At 38.3% G+C, this 23,211-nt stretch overlaps 1 protein-coding gene and 1 non-coding gene across 2 annotated transcripts in view; one reads left to right on the top strand and one right to left on the bottom strand.

The window, feature by feature from the left end:
• Nucleotides 1–709: 709 nt before the first annotated feature.
• The window catches only part of LRRC63 (leucine rich repeat containing 63), a 59,962-nt gene continuing 37,460 nt past the window's right edge, over nt 710–23,211 (top strand). The window contains exons 1-4 of the mRNA XM_033176942.1: nt 710–945; nt 11,624–12,301; nt 12,778–12,846; nt 18,178–18,335. Coding sequence (XP_033032833.1) covers nt 861–945; nt 11,624–12,301; nt 12,778–12,846; nt 18,178–18,335 — 990 coding nt within the window. The 5' untranslated portion in view covers nt 710–860. The remainder of the gene's footprint in view (nt 946–11,623; nt 12,302–12,777; nt 12,847–18,177; nt 18,336–23,211) is intronic.
• LOC117063771 lies at nt 19,680–19,783 on the bottom strand. The gene has a single exon (XR_004429064.1). It is a non-coding gene; the product is annotated as a small nucleolar RNA U13 (small nucleolar RNA).

Here is a 23,211-nt window from a genome sequence, read left to right as displayed (position 1 = left end):
TGGGTACTACGGAAGGGAGATTTCCAGCATCGAGTGGAATGTATGACCAGGGAGTACACCTTGAGCGCTTGTGAGCAGTTATCTTTTGGCGGTAAACGGCCCATTTGTGCAGTTCCAGGGTGTTCCCTTCTAGGCTATCAATGGAGTAGTGCCGTGCCAGGCACTTTTGATGTTGCCCTGCAACCTAAAAGCACATTTTAGGGGTGCATCTTCTGGCATCATTTCTAAACAGCATGAGTTGGGATCCAGCAGCCCTGGGAAACCTCATTATAGTGAAACCTATCTTATTTTAGGATTGAATGGTTTTGGCCCAAGCATAGTGGTTGAAAAACAAGCCATTATAGAAAGAAAATAATTTGTTTGTGAATAGTTAGATATGGTGGGTCTTCAGAGGCTTATCTAATGAAGAGATCGTCTACACATTTCTGACCAAATTCTTTCTACATTTATAGTGATAACATTTTGGAGGGAGAGAAAAAAATGTCATTTCGACTATTCTGAAAAATCAGTATTCACTAGTTGAAATAGCATTGGCAAATTGAACTTTGTACTAACATGGAAAATTGTAGAATGATCCTGGGTAGTAATAATACACATATTTTTAAAATTATACGTTTCCTTATAAACCTACATTTTAACTGGGTTCTTTCTATTAATAGAAGTTTTAAAGAATTATTTTCTTACCCTCTTTTTTTTTCATAAAGGAATTCTGCTTGGATTCAGTAGAATATTGCAACAGAATGATTTTCATTAAGATGTAATCTAAATTCTTATTTTTCAACAATTCAAACATATTCAAAACCTTTTCAATTCTCACTTACACCAAGGATTATGAAAAACAGCACTTATTATTCATTAAAATGCAAAAGCCCCCACTACTTCTTCGAAGACCCTTACCTCCAAAATTCACTAAGCCGTCTTTACATGAGATAAAAACCCGTACAGGTATGTGTATTAATCAGATATGTGTATTAACATTTATGTATCTTTCATAGAAATTCCTTGACTTGCACAGCTCAGAATCGCAATAAATACACTCACTAATAACTTACAAATGTTTGTTGTCAGATGAGAACATCCAATTCAAGCCTACAGATGCATTTATTGATACTTACTGGTGGACTTAGTAGGTTCAAGTTTACCTCATCGATAAAATGTTCTTGTAACCCCAGAACTGGTACTCACAGGGCTTTCTCAGTCGTGCGTGGATGTGTGCAGAGCACTGAAAAATTTGAGTCACTCAACACCCATGCCCCCAGCTGAGGTGGAACAAGGCTACCTCTGCCTTCTTGTTTCAGCTCTCATGTTGTAAACAGGTACTGTGTTCCCTGTCTGTTTAGCGCTATGTTTCTTGAATGTTTTGTGCTTTTAGTTAGTGATTTCACTGTGGGCCCCAAGCATAGTGCTGAAGTACTGTCTAGTGTTCCTGAGCACAAGAAGGCTGTGATGGGCCTTACAGAGAACAGGATATGTGTTAGATAAGCTTCCTTCAGGCATGAGTAGTGTTGGCCCTGAGTTCAATGTTAACCAATCAACTGTATATATTTATTAAAGTGTCTTTAAATAGAAACAAATATAAAACAAAATTGCATGTTGATCAGTTGATGAAAATGTTGAAACCAGAGGTTTGTAGGAACCTAGTCCCATATTTCTCCTAGGAGAAGTGGTTAATGAGTAATTCATTGTTTGCAGAACAGAACTACCGCAAATAACGAGGACTGAATATATTTAGTGAGCAAAAACAGACCTTACCAGTTCCCTTCATTAGTTACCCACTGGGATAGTGATTGTAATCAGTCAGTCATATAAGTAAATGTAAAATTACCCTGTGATAAGTGCTATGAAGTAAATATGAGCCACTTTTATAACTATAACTTTATAGAATACTTAATCCTCTATTTCTGTGTATGGTTTCTACTCCCTCCTTATTATAAGCAATACAATTAGCATATTTTCTCATTTTCCCCTTCTTAGTCTCCTCTTCCATCTGATTTTAGTTGATTGCAGTTTTAGTGTCAACATTTAAACTGTTCAAATATACCTAGTCTATAACTTGATTTATAATGTTAAATTATCATCTTGTGACCTATGGCTATTAACAATATGTAACTCAACTTACCTGTAATACTGCCACAATTTCCTCTCTTACTTTCTCTCCCAACTTTTGTTACATGATTTCTACATCATCATTTCTACATTTCTAGAATGTTCTGTATTTACAATCTGCTCTGTAATATTACAGTATGTAGATTTACAGCTCAAGATTACCAGTTATCTTGTAGTTTCTCTATTCATCTTTTGTTTAAAGTTTATCTTCTAGTACAGAATTTCACAACCTTGGCACTATGGACATTCTGGGCTGGATGGCTCCTTTTTTTTGGTGGGGAAAGCAGAGCTCTCTTGCTCCAAAGGCTCTTGACAGAGGGCTTTGCACATAGTAGGTGCTCGAAATTTGTTTTATTATTTCATCTAAAAAAAAGAAAAATAAAAATAAAAAAAACAGGATACACGTGCAGAACGTGCAGGTTTGTTACATAGGTATAAATATGCCATGGTGGTTTGCTGTACCTATTGACCCATCCTCTAAATTTTCTCCCCTCACTCTCCATCCCCTAACAGGCCCTGGTGTGTGTTGTTCACCTCTCTGTGTCTCTGTGTTCTCATTGTTCAACTCCCACTTATGAGTAAGAACACACGGTGTTTGGTTTTCTGTTCCTGTGTTAGTTGGCTGAGGATGATGGCTTTCAGTTTCATCCATGTCCCTGCAAAGTACACGATCTCATTCCTTTTTATGGCTGCATAGTATTCCATGATGTATATGTACCACATTTTCTTTATCCGGTCTGTCATTGACAGGCATTTGGGTTGGTTCCATGTCTTTGCTATTGTGAACAGTGCTGCAATAAACATACATGTGCATGTGTCTTTACAGTAGAATTTGATTTATATTCCTTTGGGAATATACCCAGTCATGGGATTGCTAGGTCAAATGGTATTTCTGGTTCTAGATCCTTGAGGAATCCTTATACTGTCTTCCACAATGGTCAAACTAATTTACGTTCCCACCAACAGTGTAAAAGTGTTCCTATTTCTCCACAGTTTTGCCAGCATCTATTGTTTCCTGATATTTTAATAATCACCATTCTGACTGGCATGAGATGGTATGTCATTGTGGTTTTGATTTGCATTTCTCAGATGATTAGTGATGTTAAACTTTTTTTCATATGTTATGTTTGTTGGCCACATAAATGTCTTCTTTTAAGAAGTGTCTGTTCATATCCTTCACTCACTTTTTGATGGGGTTGTTTGTTTTTTTCTTGTAAATATGTTTAAGTTCCTAGTAAATTCTGGATATTAGACCTTTTTCAGATGGGTAGATAGCAAAAATTTTCTCCCATTCTGTAGGCTGCCTGTTCACTCTGATGATAGTTTCTTTTGCAGTGCAGAAGCTCTTTAGTTTAACTAGATCCCATTTGTCAATTTTGGCTTTTGTTGCCACTGCTTTTGGCATTTTTGTCATGAAGTCTTTGCCCATGCCTGTGTCCTGAATGGTATTGCCTAGGTTTTCTTCTAAGGTTTTTATGGTTTTAGGTCTTACATTTAAGTCTTTAATCCATCTTGAGTTAATTTTTGTATAAGGTGCAAGGAAGGGGTCCAGTTTCAGTTTCCTGTGTATGGTTAGCCAGTTTTCCCAGCACCATTTACTGAATAGGAGATCCTTTCCCCATTGCTTGTTTTTGTCAGGTTTGTCAAAGATCAGGTGGTTGTAGATGTGTGGCATTATTTCTGAGGTCTATGTTCTGCTCCATTGGTCTATATGTCTGTTTTGGTAACAGTAACATGCTGTTTTGATTATTGTAGCCTTGTAGTATAGTTTGAAGTCAGATAGGGTGATGCCTCCAGCTTCATTCTTTTTGCTTAGGATTGTCTTTGCTATATGGGCTCTTTTTTGGTTCCATATGAAATTTAAAGTAGTTTTTTCTAATTCTGGGAAGACAGTCAGTGGTAGCTTGATGAGGATAGCACTGAATCTATAAATTACTTTGGGCAATAGGGCCATTTTCATGATGTTGAATAGGAGTGATGAGAGAGGGCATCCCTGTCTTGTGCCAGTTTTCAAAGGGAATGCTTCCAGTTTTTGTCCATTCAGTACGATATTGGCTGTGGATTTGTCATAAATAGCTCTTATTATTTTGAGATACGTTCCATCAGTACCGAAATTATTGAGAGTTTTTAGCATGAAGGGCTATTGAATTTTGTCAAAGGCCTTTTCTGCATCTATTGAGATAATTATATGGTTTTTGTCATTGGTTCTGTTTATGTGATGGATTATGTTTATTGATTTGCATATGTTGAACCAGCCTTGCATCCCAATGATGAAGCCAACTTGATCGTGGTGGATAAGCTTTTTGATGTGCTGCTGGATTCGGTTCACCAGTATTTTATTAAGGATTTTCACACCGATCTTCATCAGGGATATTGGCCTGACATTTTCCTTTTTTTGTTGTGTCTCTGCCAGATTTCGGTATCAGGATGATGCTAGCCTTATAAAATGAGTTAGGGAGGAGTCCCCCTTTTTCTTTTGTTTGGAATAGTTTCAGAAGGAATCATACCAGCTCCTCTTTGTACCTCTGGTAGAATTCGGGTGTGAATCTGTCTGGTCCTGGGCTTTGTTTGGTTGGTAGGCTTTAATTACTACCTCAATTTCAGAACTTGTTACTGGTCTATTCAGGGACTCGACTTCTTCCTCGTTTCATCTTGGGAGGGTGTATGTGTCCAGGAATTTATCCATTTCTTCTAGATTTTCTAGTTTATTTATGTAGAGTAAATAAATAAACTCCTGTGGGCATAGTGCTGTAAATTTCCCTCTACACGCTGCTTTAGCTGTGTCCCAGAGATTTGGGTACATTGTGTCTTCATTTTTAGTATTGTTTATAGTATTCTCTGATGGTAGTTTGTATTTGTGTGGGATCAGTGTTTTTATTCTGTCTCTTTGATTCTTCTCTCTTTTCTTCTTTATTAGTCTGGCTAGTGGTCTGTCTATTTTGTTAATCTTAAAAAACCCAGCTCCTGGATTCATTGATTTTTTTGAAGGGTTTTTCATGTCTCTGACTCCTTCAGTTCTGCTCTAATCTTAGTTATTTCTTGTCTTCTGCTAGCTTTTGAATTTGTTTGCTCTTGCTTCTCTAGTTCTTTCAATTGTGATGTTAGGGTGTTAATTTTACATCTTTCCCACTTTCTCCTGTGGGCATAGTGCTGTAAATTTCCCTCTACACGCTGCTTTAGCTGTGTCCCAGAGATTTGGGTACATTGTGTCTTCATTTTTATTGGTTTCAAAGGACTTATTTATTTCTGCCTTAATTTCATTATTTACCCAATAGTCATTCAGGAGCAGGTTGTTTGGTTTCCATGTAGTTGTGCAGTTTTGAGTGAGTTTCTTAATCCTGAATTCTAATTTGATTGCACTGTGGCCTGAGAGACTGTTTGTTATGATTTCCATTCTTTTGCATTTTCTGAGGAGTGTTTTACTTCCAATTATGTGGTCAGTTTTAGAATAAGTGCGATGTGGTGCTGAGAAGAATGTATATTCTGTTGATTTGGGGTGGAGAGTTCTGTAGACATCTGTTAGGTCTGCTTGGTCCAGAGCTGAGTTCAAGCCCTGAATATCCTTATTAATTTTCTGTCTTGTTGATCTGTCTAATATTGACAGTGAGGTGTTAAAGTCTCCCATTATTATTGTGTGGGAGTCTAAGTCTTTTTGAAGGTCTCTGAGAACTTGCTTTATGAATCCGGGTGCTCCCATATTGGGTATATTTAGGATAGTTAGCTCTTCTTGTTGCACTTTACCCATTATATAATGCCCTTCTTTGTCTCTTTTGACCTTTGTTGGTTTAAAGTCTGTTTTATCAGAGACTAGGATTGCAACCCCTGCTATTTTCTTTTCTTTTCTTTTTTTCTCTCCATTTGCTTGGTAAATATTCCTCCATCCCTTTATTTTGAGCCTATGTGTGTCTTTGCATGTGAGATGGGTCTCCTGAATACAGCACACTGATGGGTCTTGACTCTTTATCAAGTTTGCCAGTCTGTCTCTTTTAATTGGGGCATTTAGCCCATTTACATTTAAGTTTAATATCATTATATGTGAATTTGATCCTGTTATTATGAAGCTAGCTGGTTATTTTGCCCTTTAGTTGATGCAGTTTCTTCATAGTGTTGATGGTCTTTACAATTTAGTATGTTTTTGCAGTGGCTGGTACCAGTTTTTTTGTTTTTTTTGTTGTTGTTGTTTTTGAGACGGAGTCTCACTCTGTCGCCCAGGCTGGAGTCCAGTGGCCGGATCTCAGCTCACTGCAAGCTCCACCTCCCGGGTTTATGCCATTCTCCTGCCTCAGCCACCCAAGTAGCTGGGACTACAGGCATCCGCCACCACACCTGGCTAGTTTTTTTGTATTTTTTTTAGTAGAGACAGGGTTTCACTGTGTTAGCCAGGATGGTCTCGATCTCCTGACCTCGTGATCCACCCGTCTCGGCCTCCCAAAGTGCTGGGATTACAGGCTTGAGCCACCACACCTGGCCTACCAGTTTTTACTTTCCATATTTAGTGTTTCCTTCAGGAGCTCTTGTAAGGCAGGCCTGGTGGTGACAAAATCCCTCAGTATTTGCTTGTCTGTAATGGATTTCATTTCTCCTTTGCTTATGAAGCTTAGTTTGGCTGGATATGAAATTCTGGGTTGAAAATTCTTTTCTTTAAGAATGTCGAATACTGGCCCCCAGTCTATTCTGGCCTGTAGTGTTTCTGCAGAGAGATCCACTGTTAGTCTGATGGGCTTCCCTTTGTGGGTAACCTGACCTTTCTCTCTGGCTGCCCTTAACATTTTTTCCTTCATTTCAACCTTGGTGAGTCTGACAATTATGGGTCTTGGGATTGCTCTTCTTGAGAAGTATCTTTGTTATGTTCTCTGTCTTTCCTGAATTTGAATGTTGGCCTGTCTTGCTAGGTTGGGGAAGTTCTCCTGGATAATATCCTGAAGAGTGTTTTCCAACTTGGTTCCATCCTCCTTATCTCTTTCAGGTACACCAATCAAATGTAGGTTTGGTCTTTACACATAATCCCATATTTCTTGGCGGCTTTGTTCGTTCCTTTTTCTTTTTTCTCTAATCATGTCTTCATGCTTTATTTCATTAAGTTGATCTTCAATCTCTGATATCCTTTCTTCCGCTTGATCAATTTGGCTTTTGATACTTGTGTATGCTTCACGAAGTTCTTGTGCTGTGATTTTCAGCTCCATTACTTCATTTATGTTCTTCTCTAAACTGGTTATTCTGGTTAGCAATTCGTCTAACCTTTTTTCAAAGTTCTTAGCTTCCTTGCATTGGGTTAGATCATGCTCCTTTAGCTCAGAGGAGTTTATTATTATCCACTTTCTGAAGTCTACTTCTGTCAATTCATCAAACTCGTTCTCCATCCAGTTTTGTTCCCTTGCTGGCATAAAGTTGTGATACTTTGGAGGAAAAAGAGGCATTCTGGTTTTTGGAATTTTCAGCCTTTTTGTGCTGTTTTTCCTCATCTTCGTGGATTTATCTACCTTTGGTCTTTGATACTGGTCACCTTTGGATGGGGTTTCTGTGTGGACATCCTTTTTGTTGATGTTGATGCTATTCCTTTCTGTTTGTTATTTTTTCCTTCCATCAGTCTGGCCCCTCTGCTGCAGGTCTGCTGGAGTTTGCTGGAGGGCCACTCCAGACACTGTTTGCCTGGGTATCACCAGTGGAGGCTGCAGAAGAGCAAAGATTGCTGCCTGCTCCTTCCACTGGAAACTTTGTCCCAGAGGGGTACCCGCCAGATGCCAGCCAGATCTCTCCTGCATGAGGTGTCTCCCAGTCATGAGGCATGGGGGTCAGGGACCCACTTGAGGAGGCAGTCTGTCCCCCTTAGCAGAGCTCAAGCGCTGTGCTGGGAGCTCCGCTGCTCTCTTCAGACCCAGGAGGCAGGAACGTTTAAGTCTGCTGAAGCTGCACCTACAGCTGCCCCTTCCCCCAGGTGCTGTATCCCAGGGAGATAGGAGTTTTCTCTATAAGCCCCTGTCTGGGGCTGCTGCCTTTCTTTCAGAAATGCCCTGCCCAGAGAGGAGGAATCTAGAGAGGAAGTCTGGCTACAGCAGTTTTGAACTTCCTGGTGGCTTTGTATACACTGTGCGGGGGGCAGGGGAGGGGACGGGGTTGGGGGGGACCTGCCTACTTAAGCCTCAGTAATGACAGATGCCCCTCCCCCCACCAAGCTTAAGTGTCCCAGGTTGACTTCAGACTGCTGTGCTGGCGGTGAGAATTTCAAGCCAGTGGATCTTAGCTTGCCCGGCTCTGTAGGAGTGGGATTCACTGAGCTAGACCACTTGGTCCCTGGCTTCAGGCCCCTTTCCAGGGGAGTGAACAGTTCTGTCTCACTGGCATTCCAGGCACCACTGGGTTATGGAAAAAAAAAAAAATCCTGCAGCTGGCTCGATGTCTGCCCAAATGGCCACTCAGTTTTGTGCTTGAAACCCAAGGCCCTGGTGGCGTAGGCACCTGAAGGAATCTCCTGGTCTAGGGGTTGTGAAGATGATGGGAAAAGCATAGTATCTGGGTTGCAGTGCACCATTCCTCACGGCACAGTCCCTCATGACTTCCCTTGACTAGGGTAGGGAGTTCCTGGACCCCTTATGCTTCCCAGGTGAGGCAACACCGCACCCTGCTTTGGCTCACCCTACATGTTGGGAAAAGTTATTTAAGCATCACTTCTCCACCCAATAAGACTGCCTTTTTCTTTTCTCCCATAGTATTCCATATTTACCCCTACAAACCACTTATTATAACTGTTTACCTGCCTAGTTTCTATACTAAATTGTGAGCTCTTTCTTGGTAGTAAGGTTTGTGTTGTATCATTGTACCCCCAGCACTGTTTGTACAGCTGGCACATGGTAGGTGTTAAATGTGCTTTGAATGAATTGATGAGAACAATAAATATGTGTTGTATTATCAAAGAAGGATGGATTGCATAGGGTTTAAGGTAGACTTTGCTGTCTCAAAAATGCAAAGTCTCATGTGAGACAAGGCATGTCCCTTTGTATTAGTTTGGTTTCTCTAGAGGGACAGAACTAATAGGATATATGTATATATGAAAGGGAGTTTATTAACAAGAATTGACTTACATCATCACAAGGTAAAGTCCCACAATAGACCGTCTGCTAATTAAATAACCTGGTGACTTCTTTGAAAGTAAAAAACGATTTGAACTGGTTGATAAGAGAAGATATTCCACATAGCGTGATGAACATGTGAAATGAAGTCATATATGAGCAATTGGGCCTTTTTGGTTGTCAGAAATGATTGCAGTAATCAAGGCTTCATATTGGAGCCTTAGTTTTGCCTTAGACTTCATAATGAGTCATCACACAAAAAGGTGACGTAAAGTAGTTCCTGTTCACTTAGATTTTTATATGGCAAACTAAGAAATCTGAATTAATACTGATTCTGATAATTCAGCGAAAACATGGTATGACAATATCAGAAAACCAATGGGAAATTAACTCAGTGAAGACTAGGACAATGCCAGTGATGATCAGGGGAAAACCTTTTTTAAATTTTTATTTTCCTATTTTGTTTTCATGACATTGGGTTTGAAGAGAGGGGTTCATAAGTGTATGGGACTGTGATATTTTGCTGTCTCTCAAGTGCCATATTGATCAAAGTTCAAATTTTGTCTTCAAGTTCAAGACTTGGTTCTGAGTCTGCAGAGGTTAACCCATTGCTGCTGGGGAGTGGGGGTCTATTGGAAGAAAGAAAGGGACATTGGTGTGAATGATTGTGGAGGACTGAAGATTTCCAGAACCCATCTCAGGCCTTGGACATTTTCAATATAGTTTATTTGTTGAGGGTTGCCAAAGCAGTACTAAATTAGTACTTCCATATAGTATATAATCAGACTGTGTCCCTTCTCCCAGCTCAACCTAGGCCTGCTAATTCTTACACAAGCCAAGGGAAGGAGGGGCCTGATCAGTTCTTCCACCCTATTTTTTTACTCTCTTTTTCTATTCTTTTCATTTTTCCTTTTTATTTTCTTTTTTTTCTTTTAGACAAGGTCTCGCTCCATCACCCAAGCTGGAGTACAGTGGTGCAATCATGGCTTACTGCAGTCTCAGTCTCCTGGGCGCGTGGTACCCTCCCACCTCAGCCTTATAAGTATCTGGGACTACAGGAGCATGCTGCCACACTTGACTAATTTTTTTTTTTTTTTTTTTGCAGGGATAGGAGTATTGCTATGTTGCCCAGGCTGATTTGAACTCCTAGCCTCAGGTGATCTTACTATCTCAGCATCCCAAAGTGCTGGGATTACAGGCATGAACTACTGTGCCTGGCCCTACTCTCTTTTTCAACTCATATTATAGTTTTGGTTCCTCCATAAGTGGTGCAAGGTGTGGGGAAGAGTTATGTTGTTAAAAAGTTAATAATTAAAGTGAGAATCAGCATCAGTCTTGTACCCCATGGAAATGTCAGGAGATACAAGTCAAGTAATTAAAATGATTCTCTTATATTACTCTGATCATGAAACAGCACTGGATAAACCAATACATTTTGCTGTTCTGCAAGTATCAGTGGGGGAGGTGGATAGGGGAAGAGTGAGATGTTACTTTCTCCTTGTGGTATATATTCCTCTTATTTATAAAAAGTCCCCCTCACTTGGTTTGAGATAGGGGATATCATCCCTCCTACACCCTCAATGGGGAGGGAAAAATCAGGGAAATGCATAAACTCCAATAGCTCTGTTCAGAGGAAATACTCTCTCCAAACTCAGATCAGTCTCCAGCCGTCCCGTATAGACAACAGATGGGTGAAGGGTGAAGAGCTGAAGGACTTATTTTGGCCACCCCTTGGCAAATTTTGCCTTAATGAATCTATTATCTCCTCATTTGAATGTACAGATCCTTGTCATTTATTGCGCTCAGCTGAGGGAACAGAAAAATGTCATTTCACATTCTGTTGCATAGGAAAGAAAAGGCATATATGATTCCTGCCTAAGAATGCAAGCTCAGTGCATTTTCTGGACGTAAGATAGAAAAGAATACTTGTTGTTATAATCTAAATGAGCTTATGGCACCTGTAACCACTATCAGATTGTTACCATCTTCAAAAGACACATTGGTCTGACGTCTGGCATTTAAAAGAAATGTAAATCTTTGGTCAAGGAAATTTCAAATGAGGGAGAGCTAATGATGTATGATAAATAGCAAAACTTCATCAATTGTATCCATCCCTATTGCCAGAGTTTTAGTGATAACGTATCCAAAATCTAGTCTATTATTGGAGCTTATATCTTCCCTTCTCTCTACCAATTCTGTTCTTCCAAGAATAGTTCTCTACCCTTTAAAAGTCTAATACAATTTAGCCTTTTCACTTCTCCAGTTGCTCACTCAAACTTTATACCAGTCATGTCAACACACATCCTGGTAACTGAGCAAGTGTATACAGAAACATTTTTAGAAGGTGAGAAAGGGGTGAGTGGGTAAAGAAAAGTTGTGAATGCTAAGATATTTTGTCTGTGACATATTGATATATATAATTTAATTTTTCTTTTTTTCTTTTGGTTTAGCCAAAACTGGTAAAACTGGGTCACTACACGTAACATTCACTGAAGATGAAACCACTTCCATTAAAACGGATAAAACTCATTTTCCTGATGTTTTAAGAAATCAATCATTAACACCTATCAATATCCAAAATATCTTTTTTGGTCATTGTGTACAAGAAAGAGTGACTGCAATTTCATCACCCCAAAAACCTACTAAGCATGGCTATGAGCAGATTCCAGATACTGCTACTGGTTCCATATTTTTTCCACGTTGTCATTCAGCTTCTACTCGAATTTTTGGGAAACAAACAAACAAAATGGAAAGTTCCAGAAAGTTGAAAACTATGATAGATGTTTATACTGAAAAAAGGCTAGAAAACATTTTAATTCTTTCTTCCAAGTTTTCCAAACCTGAAAGTACTCCTGGCTCAGTTATCACTCACAAACTTGAGAATGTGCACCCTGAGCATCAACCTTTACTGGAGAGTCCAGGCGATACTTATCAGCACATCTCGAGAGATTTAAGTGCAACAGTGCCAAGCCCTCCACCTACAACTGTATCTGTGAAACCAGAAGGACAGTGGCCTGAACGTTTTAAACCAACTGCTACATTGACACTAAAAGTTACTCAATTTCCAGGTTTTGTTTCCTTGCCAACACCAATTTTACCAAGAAAACCTCACAGGCAGTCTGTGATAGGTAAATACAATCTGAACATAGTATAATTACAGAGTCAAGTAGAGTAAAGGGGAGAGAAGGCATGCAAGCTAATGGTACCCCTCCCCGTTTGGGTTTGCAGAGTGGGAGGATGGAATCACCTTTTATCTATACATATAATACTTGAGCCATAGGGCATTAACAGAAGTCCTGACCTTGCAGATCTGCCAAGGCCAGACTGGGTACTCCATTCAGATGGTGATGATGGGAACCAACAAAGGAATTCAAAGGATCAGAAAAGCTAATATAGAGAAGCAGTGAGAATACACAATCATTCAATAGGTGATCTAGATGACCTCCAGAAGTAGAATGCCAATGCTGATAGATGCCTTCATGAATACATTTTCATGGATAGTTGGAATCCATTAAATGATGAACAATTATATTGAAGTCATAAAACCCTCAAATGAATTTTTACATGTATCCAAAGTTATCCCATTTGTTTTTCATTTTTCTAGAAACTCTTGTAGCAGAACATGAAAATGTAGAAAGTGTCCCAAAGCAAACCCTACCAAGACCACCTGAAGGTAAATGCTAGATTTATACAATTCTTTTAGAAACTGTATATAAGATTATATCTTTAAAAAATTATGAATGATTTTGTGTGTTTATGTGTGTGATTCACACATGCATAACACACATATGTCTTACCTCATTTTCAGATCCCTAAGTCATTTATGGAGCAGCTATTTCTAATATATTGACTATGAACCAAACATATTGATGTTGAGAATATAAAAGTTGATGTACTCTTAATCTGGGTGGGGTGGACAGACATACAAAAATATGAATTAACTATTTGCCATGTGCCAGGCACTGTTTTAAGTGCTTTGACCTTAGTTACTTAGAAGAAACAAATGAAAATGAAAAATATCTTTGAAGAAAGATTACACCATCCTAGATTTACATTATGTCTACAAACAATCTCTCAAATATAGTGTGTGATAAATAATTCACAATTACCAGGCAACAAAGAGAAAGACAAAATGAATGAAAACTAGCAGAAACAATAAACAGTAGAAACATATCCACAGGATTATTTGGTATTAGAATTATTGGACACATTTTTAAATAACCTGGTGACTTCTGGGTTTTTTCCATTACTAAGTAGTTTGTATTGGACTATTAAAGCTGCCAAAAATATATAAAGTCGCTATTGAAGGAACTGCACAGTAACAAATGTGGGCGTGACTTGAGTAGAACTGGACAGTAACCAATGTGGATGTTACAATTCCTGAAAGAAGGGAAGCTCTGCCTTTACCTTGCCTTTTGCCTGAGGGTGTTTGTGGTGTGGGAGAATGGATTACAAGTAGAATGTGGTGGTTTTAGTGGATTGAGGAGCTAGCAGTCAGACTTCAGAGCGGCCTTGGGACTTGAGGGAGAAAATCTTGGCAAGGAAAGAATTGAAGGAAGGTGAATCAAAAAAATCTGCATATAAGCTGGGCACAGTGGAGCGCAGCTGTAGTCTCAGTTCTTGAGAGGCTGAGGTGGAGTATCACTTTAGTCTAGGAGTTCGATGCCCACCTGGGTAACATAGTGAGACTCAGTCTGTGTTAGGCCATTCTTGCATTGCTATAAAGAAATATCTGAGACTGGACAATTTATAGGGAAAAGAGATTTAATTGGCTCACAGTTCTGCAGACCATACAAGAAGTGTGGTGCTGGTATCTGCTGCTGGTAAGGGCCTCAGGGAGCTTTTACTCATGGTATACAGCAAAGTGGGAGCTTGAACATCACATGATGAGAGTGGGAGCAAGAGAGAGAGTGATGTGAGGTACAGGTGCCACACACTTTAAAACAGCCAGATCTTATAAGAACTCACTATCATAAGGGCAGCATGAAGCCATGAGGGATCCACTCCCATGAACCAGACACCTCCCACCAGGCCCCATGTTCAACACTGGGAGTTACATTTCAATATGAGATTTAGAGGGGACAACATCCAAACTATATCACTCCACCTCTGGCTTCTCAAATATCATGTTCTTCTCACATTGCAAAATACAATCATCCCCTGCCAATAGTTCCCCAAAAGTCTCAACTCATTTCAGCATCATTCAAAAGTGCAAAGTCTCATGTGAGACAAGGCATGTCCCTTTGTATTAGTTTGGTTTCTCTAGAGGAACAGAACTAATAGCATATATGTATATATGAAAGGGAGTTTATTAACGAGAATTGACTTACATCATCACAAGGTAAAGTCCCACAATAGACCGTCTGCTAATTGAGGAGTAAGGAAGCCAGTAGTGACTCAGTCTGAATCCCATAACCTCAAAAGTAGGGAAGCCGACTGTGTAGCCTTCAGTCTATGGCTAAAGGCCCGAGAGCCCCAGGCAAACCACTGGTGTAGGTCCAAGAGCCTAAAAGCCAAAGAACTTGAAGTCTGATGTTCTAGGGCAGGAAGCATCCAGCATGGGAGAAAGATGAAGGCCAGAAGACTCAAAAAGTCAGCTTCTTCTACCTTCTGCCTGCTTTTTCTAGCTGTGCTGACAGCTGATTGGATGGTACATACATCCAATGTGGTACACACATCCCACAGTGGGGAGTGGTACCCACACTGTGGGTGGGTCTTCTTGAGGGCGGGTCTTCCTTTCCTAGTCCACTGACTCAAATGTTAATCTCTTCTGGCAACACCCAGAAACACCCAGATACACCCAAAACAACACTTTGCATCCTTCAATCAAATTGACAGTATTAACCATCACACCCTTCCACTTAGAAGCCTGTAAAATTAAAACAAGTTATTTATTTCTAAGCCTGTAAAATTAAAACAAGTTATTTACTTCCAAGATACAATGGGGGGAGGGGTACCAGCATTGGGTAAACATTCCCATTCAAAAAGGGAGAAATTGGCAAAAAGAAAGGGGCTACAAACCCTATTCATTTTCATGGATAATTGCAATCCATTAAATGATGAACGATTATACTGAAGTCATAAGACCCTCAAATGAATTTTTACAAGTATCCAAACTCATCCCAGTTTTTTTCTTTGTTCTAGAAACTCCTATAACAGAAAATGAAAATGTAGAAAGTATATAGATCTGAAACCCAGCTGGGCAGACATTATATCTTAAAGTTCTAAAATAATATTTGACTGGATGTTCCACATCCAGGGCACACTGGTGCAAGGGGTGGACTCCCAAGGCCTTTCCCAGCTCCAACCACGTGGCTTTGCAGGGTACAGCTCCTGTGGCTGCTCTCATGGGTTGGAGTTGAGTACTTGTGACTTTTCCAGCCTCAGGATTTAAGCTGCATGCAGTGCTACCATTCTGGGGTCTGGAGGGTGGCAGCCCACTTCCCACAGCTCCACTAGGCAATGCCTCAGTGGGGTATTTGTGTGGGGGCTCCAACCCCATATTTCCCCCATCCTGCCCTAATAGAGGTTCTCGGTGAAGGCTCCACCACTATGACAGGCTTCTACCTGAGCACCCAGGCTTTCTTATACATCCTCTGAAATGTAGGTGCAGGCTGCCAAACCTCCTTCACTCTTGCACACACTTTTTAATTTATTTTTTGAGACGGAGCCTTGCTCTGTTGCCCAGGCTGGAGAGCAGTGGTGCGATCTTGACTCACTGTAAGCTCCGCCTCCTGGGTTTACGCCATTCTTCTGCCTCAGCCTCCCGAGTAGCTGGGACCACAGGTGCCCGCCACCACGCCCAGCTAATTTTTTGTATTTTCAGTAGACACGGGGTTTTACCTTGTTAGCCAGGATGGTCTCGATCTCCTGACCTCGTGATCCACTGGCCTCGGCCTCCCAAAGTGCTGGTATTACAAGCGTGAGCCACCACGCCCGGCCTGCCACACACTTTTAAACAAGATCAGAATTCCACTCACTACCACAAGGACAGCACCAAGCCATAGGAGATCTGCCCCCATGATCCAAACACCTCCCTCCAGGACCCATATCCAATATTGGGATTTACATTTCAACATGAGATTTAAAGAGGACAACATACAAACTATATCACAGTCTCCTAAAAAAAATCTGCATACAAACTCCCTCAAGGGTGCTAGCTGGTTTCCAGGCTGTGAATGTATAGAACAAGATTCCAAGAAACACAGTAGAAAACATCAGCTGAGAAGATAAGAAATTGATAGAGTTTTGTGATTGCACAAAAGATGGATAATAGAGTTCAAGCTCTGCCGAAGTGTTGGGGCCTTTGTAACACATTGGAATTTCAGTTGAAATTCCATTCCTTAGGAATAAAGATGATGTTGTAGGAAAGAAGACAAAACTAAAATAGCCAAGCCCTAACAAAGCTCAAACCAATCCTTGATAATGGTGTTTTCTGCCTAATCAAGGAAAACCTAACATGTTGAGAGAAAGAGAAAGAGAGAGAGGGCATATTATCCAGACTTCTTAAAATAGTTCATCTTTGAAGTCCAGCATTAAATTTAAAAAATTACAACACATTCTAAAAATAAAATAAAACATCTGAAAAACAGTAGAAAGAAACAGGCAATAAGACAGGCCTATATTTGATTCAGATATTAGAGTTTCAATGGATTTAAAAGTAACTATGATTACTATGTCCAAGAAAACAAAGAGATCATTGGAGAATTTCACCACAGAACTGGTATTTTTGTTTTTTAAAATGAGTCAAATAAAATTCTAGAACAATAAAAATAATATACCAAATTAACAATTCAAATAGCTGCATTTAGTAAAAGGTTATATGCAGCAGAACACTCCAACCATAACCCGCCATTCCTCCCAGAACTTTTGTATCCTTGTCTATGATGTAAATTAACTTCCAGGTCTCTTCCATGTCATGCTGCCATTATTTGCTTTATTGAGTTTCTTCTCTGGTGGTTTCCTTCTTAGAAAATTTAAGAATCCCCAGATTCTTGAGAGATCACCTCCTCTTCATCTCCTTCTTCCTCATTTCTACTCAACAACCAACTGTGTGGGCTTAGAGCAGGGAGCAGGCCACAGACTTATGTCTTAACTCACTCTCTTTCCCTTCTTGCTCCATTCTTTCTCCCAAGCCAAGGTATCTCTATATTACATTATATATCTTTCTTTATTCAAGCTTTCACATCTCTTGATCTGAAATGGGCACAGAGGTTCTATTTTAGAAATTAAAAACCTTTTTTTGTTTTCTTCGTTCTAGGATGTTGATTTTCTCTCATCGAAGCAGTAACATAAGAATTACTGACATTATAAAATATGTTTCTGCAAACAATGCAGCAATACTGGCTGCAAAAGTAAAATATATTATATAAAATTTTAAAATACTTTCCTGCCACATTTGGTATATACTTGCATGGGACATTTTTGATGGAAGGTGAAACCCATAGGGTCATAATAAAGTAAATTTAAATTTAGATGGTCTTTCTTTGGCTTACTCCTGAGATGTTTGTTTGTCTCCTGCGGGGGATCTACAAGCTAAAGGCAGAGTTTAATTACATAGGGCATTTGAATTGTACATCAAAGTGATACTAAGGAAAAAGTGAGGCTGATGTCTTGCTGAGGTATTCTTACATGATGTTGCCTATTAATTTTATGAGCCAAGAAGTTCTTTATGTAATTCATAGTAAATTTTAAGAAAATATTTTTACACATAGTATGCAAAGACTGATATTGATAGAAACTAAATTATCCAGATAGAAATCCATGAGCATATGGTTTACTTTGGGGAAGATAATGGTGCACCTAAAATTACAAAACAAAACAACACCCAATTTGGCAAACAGAACTGAGTTTGGGGTAGATGAAGGCTATGGGGAATCCCTGCCAGAGGATGTGTGCACTTAAGCCCTTAGGGTAACTCAATATTATCATAAGATAAATACCTCTTAACTTTCATTCTAGGTGATAACACATTTAAATTTTATGTTTTGTTTTGTTTATTTAGGTCTCACCAAAACTGAAAAAATAGAATCAGAGATACAGATTGTACGTGGTGAAGGTTTTAAGACTGTTGCAGCAACACGATATGAAACAATAACAACCATGACCAACCTGGCCATAGTAAACTGTCAAGTATACGGAAGAAACGCACTTAATCTGAAGGTATGCTGGATCTTTTTAATGACAGTGTCCTCCTGTATTATCAATTATTTTTGCTTTAGATTTCCCAATATATATTAGTTTCCATGGTATTGAGGGGAATGTTCCTATTACAATAGAGATTTCTTAGGAACACATTCAAATTGCATCTCAAAACCTATATTCCTAGTTTGCCTTCAGTTTTAAAAGATTCTGAGGTTCAAATCAATCACAGTGCTTTTTAAAAATTACTTAGCATAAGAGAATTTGAATTCAGATTTATTGTATTTTTAAGTTATTAGCAATCTTTGGCTCTGTGACAAATCTAGTACTAGGATGGCTTTTCACTGAACACAAGCTCAATATCATGAATAGCAATAATATTAGTTATCATTTGTTAAGTATCCACTACGTGCCAAGTACACATTACTCCTAATACACAATTATGTAAAGTACTATAATCTTTATCCTCAGAGAAGAACACTGACACTTAATGAAAGTAACTTGTATAAGATCACACAGTAAGCAAGTTGTAGAGCTTGGGTTTGAACCCAGAATGTTTTGGCCTCAAAATCTATGCTTTTTTATTTTAAGTTTTATTTTGAGGTAAGTTCTAACTCATAGAAAATTTGTAAAAATAGGAAAAGCTACAGAGAGTTTCTTTGAAAAATTAGGGCATTAAAATAATATTCATATATACTGGGAAATTTGGAAAGGCAAATGCTTGGCTGGGGCTAGACACATTCTTAGAAAAGGCCTGAGAAGGCCCTAAGCTTTCACATCTGGCTGACCTCTAAATGCAGTACAAGCAGGAAGTAAAGGCAAAGGCAGTTGTAAATGGCCTAGCTAAGCATTGAAGGAGTGCCTTAGCACAGAGTCCATCTGAAAAGGTGGAGTTCTCTCTCTCTCCTCCTCTCTCTGTCTTCTGTTGTGTAAGGAAATCTCTGTCAGAACAATAACTGAACATGAGTTAAAAGAGCAGAGATTTTAAAGAAAATATGTGACAAAGAATACAGATTTCACAAAAAAAAGTTTAGAAAATTATTAAACAACTCAATAGCTACAGCTCATATCAAGCCTACAGAAATTCTGGACCTGAAAAATACAATAACTGAAATGAAAACCTCACTGGAAGATTTCAATAGTAGATTTGATCAGGCAGTAGATTTGATCTATTTCTATTCTATAAAAATAGAAATAGAATACAGAACAACAAAACAAACCCCAAAGAAAGAGAAAAATGTGATTTCCAGAGTTAACACATTATAATGATTAAGACGTCCAGTTCCAGTTTTTAACAAAAATTATGGAATATCAAAAAAATATGGCTTGTTCACAGAAGAAACTAACAGAAGCTCTATTTTTTCACATCAGATGGGTAATGTGCCAATGTCATAAAAAGGCTTGAGGGAGGCATATTTTATTCATGAGCATAAAAAGCCAATCATCATGCTTATGAACTACTAAAGGATTAGAAACTACTTCTGAGGAAGCACAGATATTGGACTTACTGGAAAAAGGACTTCAAATAAACTGTCTTAATATGTTCAAACTGCTAAATGAAACTATGGACAGAGAGCTAAAGAGAATAATGTGTGAATAGAGATTTCAATAAGGAGAATAATGCGTGAATAGAGATTTCAATAAGGAGAATAATGCGTGAATAGAGATTTCAATAAAGAGATGGACATGACAAAGGAAAAAAAAAAGAAAAACAATTCAGGAGCTGGAAACTACATTACCAAACTGAAAACTTCTCTAGAAAGTTTCAATACTAGAAATACTGATTAGGCAGAATAAAGAATTATAGAACTAGAAAATAGGTAAATTGAAATGATCAAGTATGAAGAACAGAAAGAAAAAAAATAAAGAAAAATGAACAGAACTTAAGGGACCTCTGGAACATCATCAAGTATACTAACATACATTTAATGGGGTCTCTGGAAAAAAGAAAAGAGAGGAAAGGGCAGAAAAAATATTTGAAGAAATAATGGCCAAATATTCCAAATTTGATTAAAAGCACAACTCTATACATCCAGGAAGCTCAATCAACTCCGAGAAGGATAATTGCCAAGAGATCCACAATGAGACATATAATCTAATTGTCAAAAGCCAAAGTCAAAGAAATAATCTTGACAGCAGCAAGCAAGAAGTGTTTTGTCATGTACAAGGGCTCTACAATGAAATTCACAGCCAGTTTGTTGCCAGAAACTATGGAGGCAAGAAAGGAATGGGATGACATCTTTATAGTGCTGAAAGAAAAGCAATCTGTCAACCAAAAGTCTATAACCAGAAAATCTATCCTTCAAAAACAAAGGAGTAATTAAGACATTCCCCAATAAGCAGAAGCCGAGGGCATTTGTTGCCAGTACACCTGCCCTATAAGAAATGCTAGAGAGTTGTTCAGGCTACAGTGAGAGAACATTAGACAGCAACTCAAAGTCTTAAAAAGAAATAAAGAACTCTGATGAAGGTAACTACATAGGTAAATATAAAAGTCAGTATTATTTTGGTTATCAGTTTGTATTACTTTTTCTTTCTTATATCACTTAAAAGACAAGTGTGTAAACATAATTATAAATGTATATTAATGGACACACAATGTTTAAATATTTAATTTGTGACTAAACAGAAGGGAGATGAAGCTGTATAGGAACAGAGATTTTGTATGCCATTAGAGTTAATTTGGTATCAATCTAAACTAGATTGTTGTAAATTTAGGATGCCAAGTGCAATCCCATAGTAACTACTACTAAAAAACCATATTAAAACATACACAAAGGGAAGTGAGGAGGAAATTAATGTGGCACCCTACAGAAAATTCATTAAATGCAAAGAAGGCTGTAATGAAGGGAACGAACAAAACCAGCAATGACAACACATTCTGGAAAGGGCAAAAGTGTAAAGGCAGTAAAAGTATCTGCGGTTTTCAGGGTTGTGGCAGAAGGGAAGAAAGGATGAATAGGAGAAGCACGGGTAATTTTTAGGGCAGTGATTCCGTATGATACTGTAATGGTGAGTCTATTTCCTTATGCATTTTGAAAATCCATGGAATATATAACACGAGGTGTGAACTATAATGTAAACTATGGACTTGGGTTGATAATGATGTGCCAATGTTGGTTCATTGATTGTAACAAATATACCAACATGTTGTACAAGATGTTAATGTTGGGGGAAGGTTATAGGTACATGTGGTGAAGGGGTATGTGGAGAAGAAAAATCTCAAATTAAGAACTTAACTTTACACTTTAAAAAACTTGAACAAAGAGAGCAAACTAAACCCAAAGCTAACAGAAGGAAGAAAACAATAATGATAAGAGCAGAGATAAAAGAAATAGAGAATAGGAAAACAGTAGAGAAAAGTAATGAAAACAAAGGTAGATTATTTGTAAAGATCAACAAAATAAATAAATCCTTAGCTAGACTAAGTAAAAAAAAGAGAGAGAATGTACAAATAACTAACATTAGTCATGAAAATTGAAATATTACAACTGGCCTTACAAAAATAAAGGGGATTGTAAAAGAATATTTTAAATGATTGTACATTAATGAATAATATAACCTAGATTAAATGGAAACATTTCTAGAAAAACACAAATTACAGACTCAAGAACAAATAAAAATCCGAGCAGACATTTACCAAGTAATGAGATTAAGTCAGTAACAAAAAACTTCCAAACATAGTAAAATCCAGGACCAGATGGGCCTAATTTCAGGCAACCCTAATTTCAGACAAAACAGGCTTTAAACCAACAAAGATCAAAAAAGACAAAGAAAGGCATTACATAATGTTAAAGGGCTCAATTCAACAAGAAGACGTAACTATCCTAAATATATATGCACCCAATACAGGAGCAGCCAGATTCATAAAGCAAATTACTAGATTCCTACAAAAAAACTGAGATTCCCTCACAATGAATAGTGGGAGACATCAACACTCCCACTTAGACAAATCAAGGCAGAAAATTAACAAAGATATTCAATATTGGACAAAAATGGATCTGGACCTTTACAGAACTCTACCCCTAAAACAACAGAATTCTTCCCATTTCCACATGACACATACTCTAAAATCAACCATGTAATTGAACACAAAACAAGTCTCAGCAAATGAAAAATAATTGTATTAGTACATTGTCATACTGCTATGAAGAAATACCCAAGACTGGGTAATTTATAAATAAAAAGAGGTTTAATGGACCAACAGTTCCACATGGCTGGGGAGGTCTCACAATCATGGCAGAAGGCAAAGGAGAAGCAAAGACACGTCTTACGTGACATCAAGCAAGCATGTGCGGGGAACTGCCCTTTATAAAACCACCAGCTGTCATGTGACTTATTCATTTTCATCACAAGAAAAACTCACCCCTATGATTCATTTACCTCCCACCAGATCCCTCCCATGACACATGGATTATGGGAGCTACAATTCAAGATGATATTTGGGTGGGGACACAGGCAAACCATATCAATAACCAAAATTATACCAAACACAATCTTGGACCACAGTACAATAAAAATAGAAGTCAAGACTTTTAAAATCACTCGTACCATGCAGTTACATGCAAATTAAATGACATACTCCTGAATGACTCTTGGGTAAATCTGAAATTAAGGCAGAAAATAAGTACTTTGAAATTAATGAGAATAAAAATACAGCATATTAGAATCTCTGGTACACAGCTAAGGCAATGTTAAGCAGGAAATTCATAGCACTAAATGTCCACATCAGAAAGTTAGAAAGATGTTAAATTAGTAATCTAACATTAAAACTGAAAGAACTAGAGAAGCAAGAGTAAACCAACCCCAAAGCTAGCAGAAGACAAGAAATAACCAAAGTCAGAGCTGAACTAAAGAAAACTGAGACACAAAAAAGAATTCAAAAGATCAGCAGATC

The sequence above is a fragment of the Trachypithecus francoisi genome, unplaced genomic scaffold, assembly GCF_009764315.1.
Source record: "Trachypithecus francoisi isolate TF-2019V2 unplaced genomic scaffold, Tfra_2.0 Lachesis_group18, whole genome shotgun sequence".
In the NCBI taxonomy this organism is placed as follows: domain Eukaryota; kingdom Metazoa; phylum Chordata; class Mammalia; order Primates; family Cercopithecidae; genus Trachypithecus; species Trachypithecus francoisi.
The sequence above is the reverse complement of the archived record's forward strand: the minus strand, read 5'-3'. Positions and strand labels throughout refer to the sequence as shown.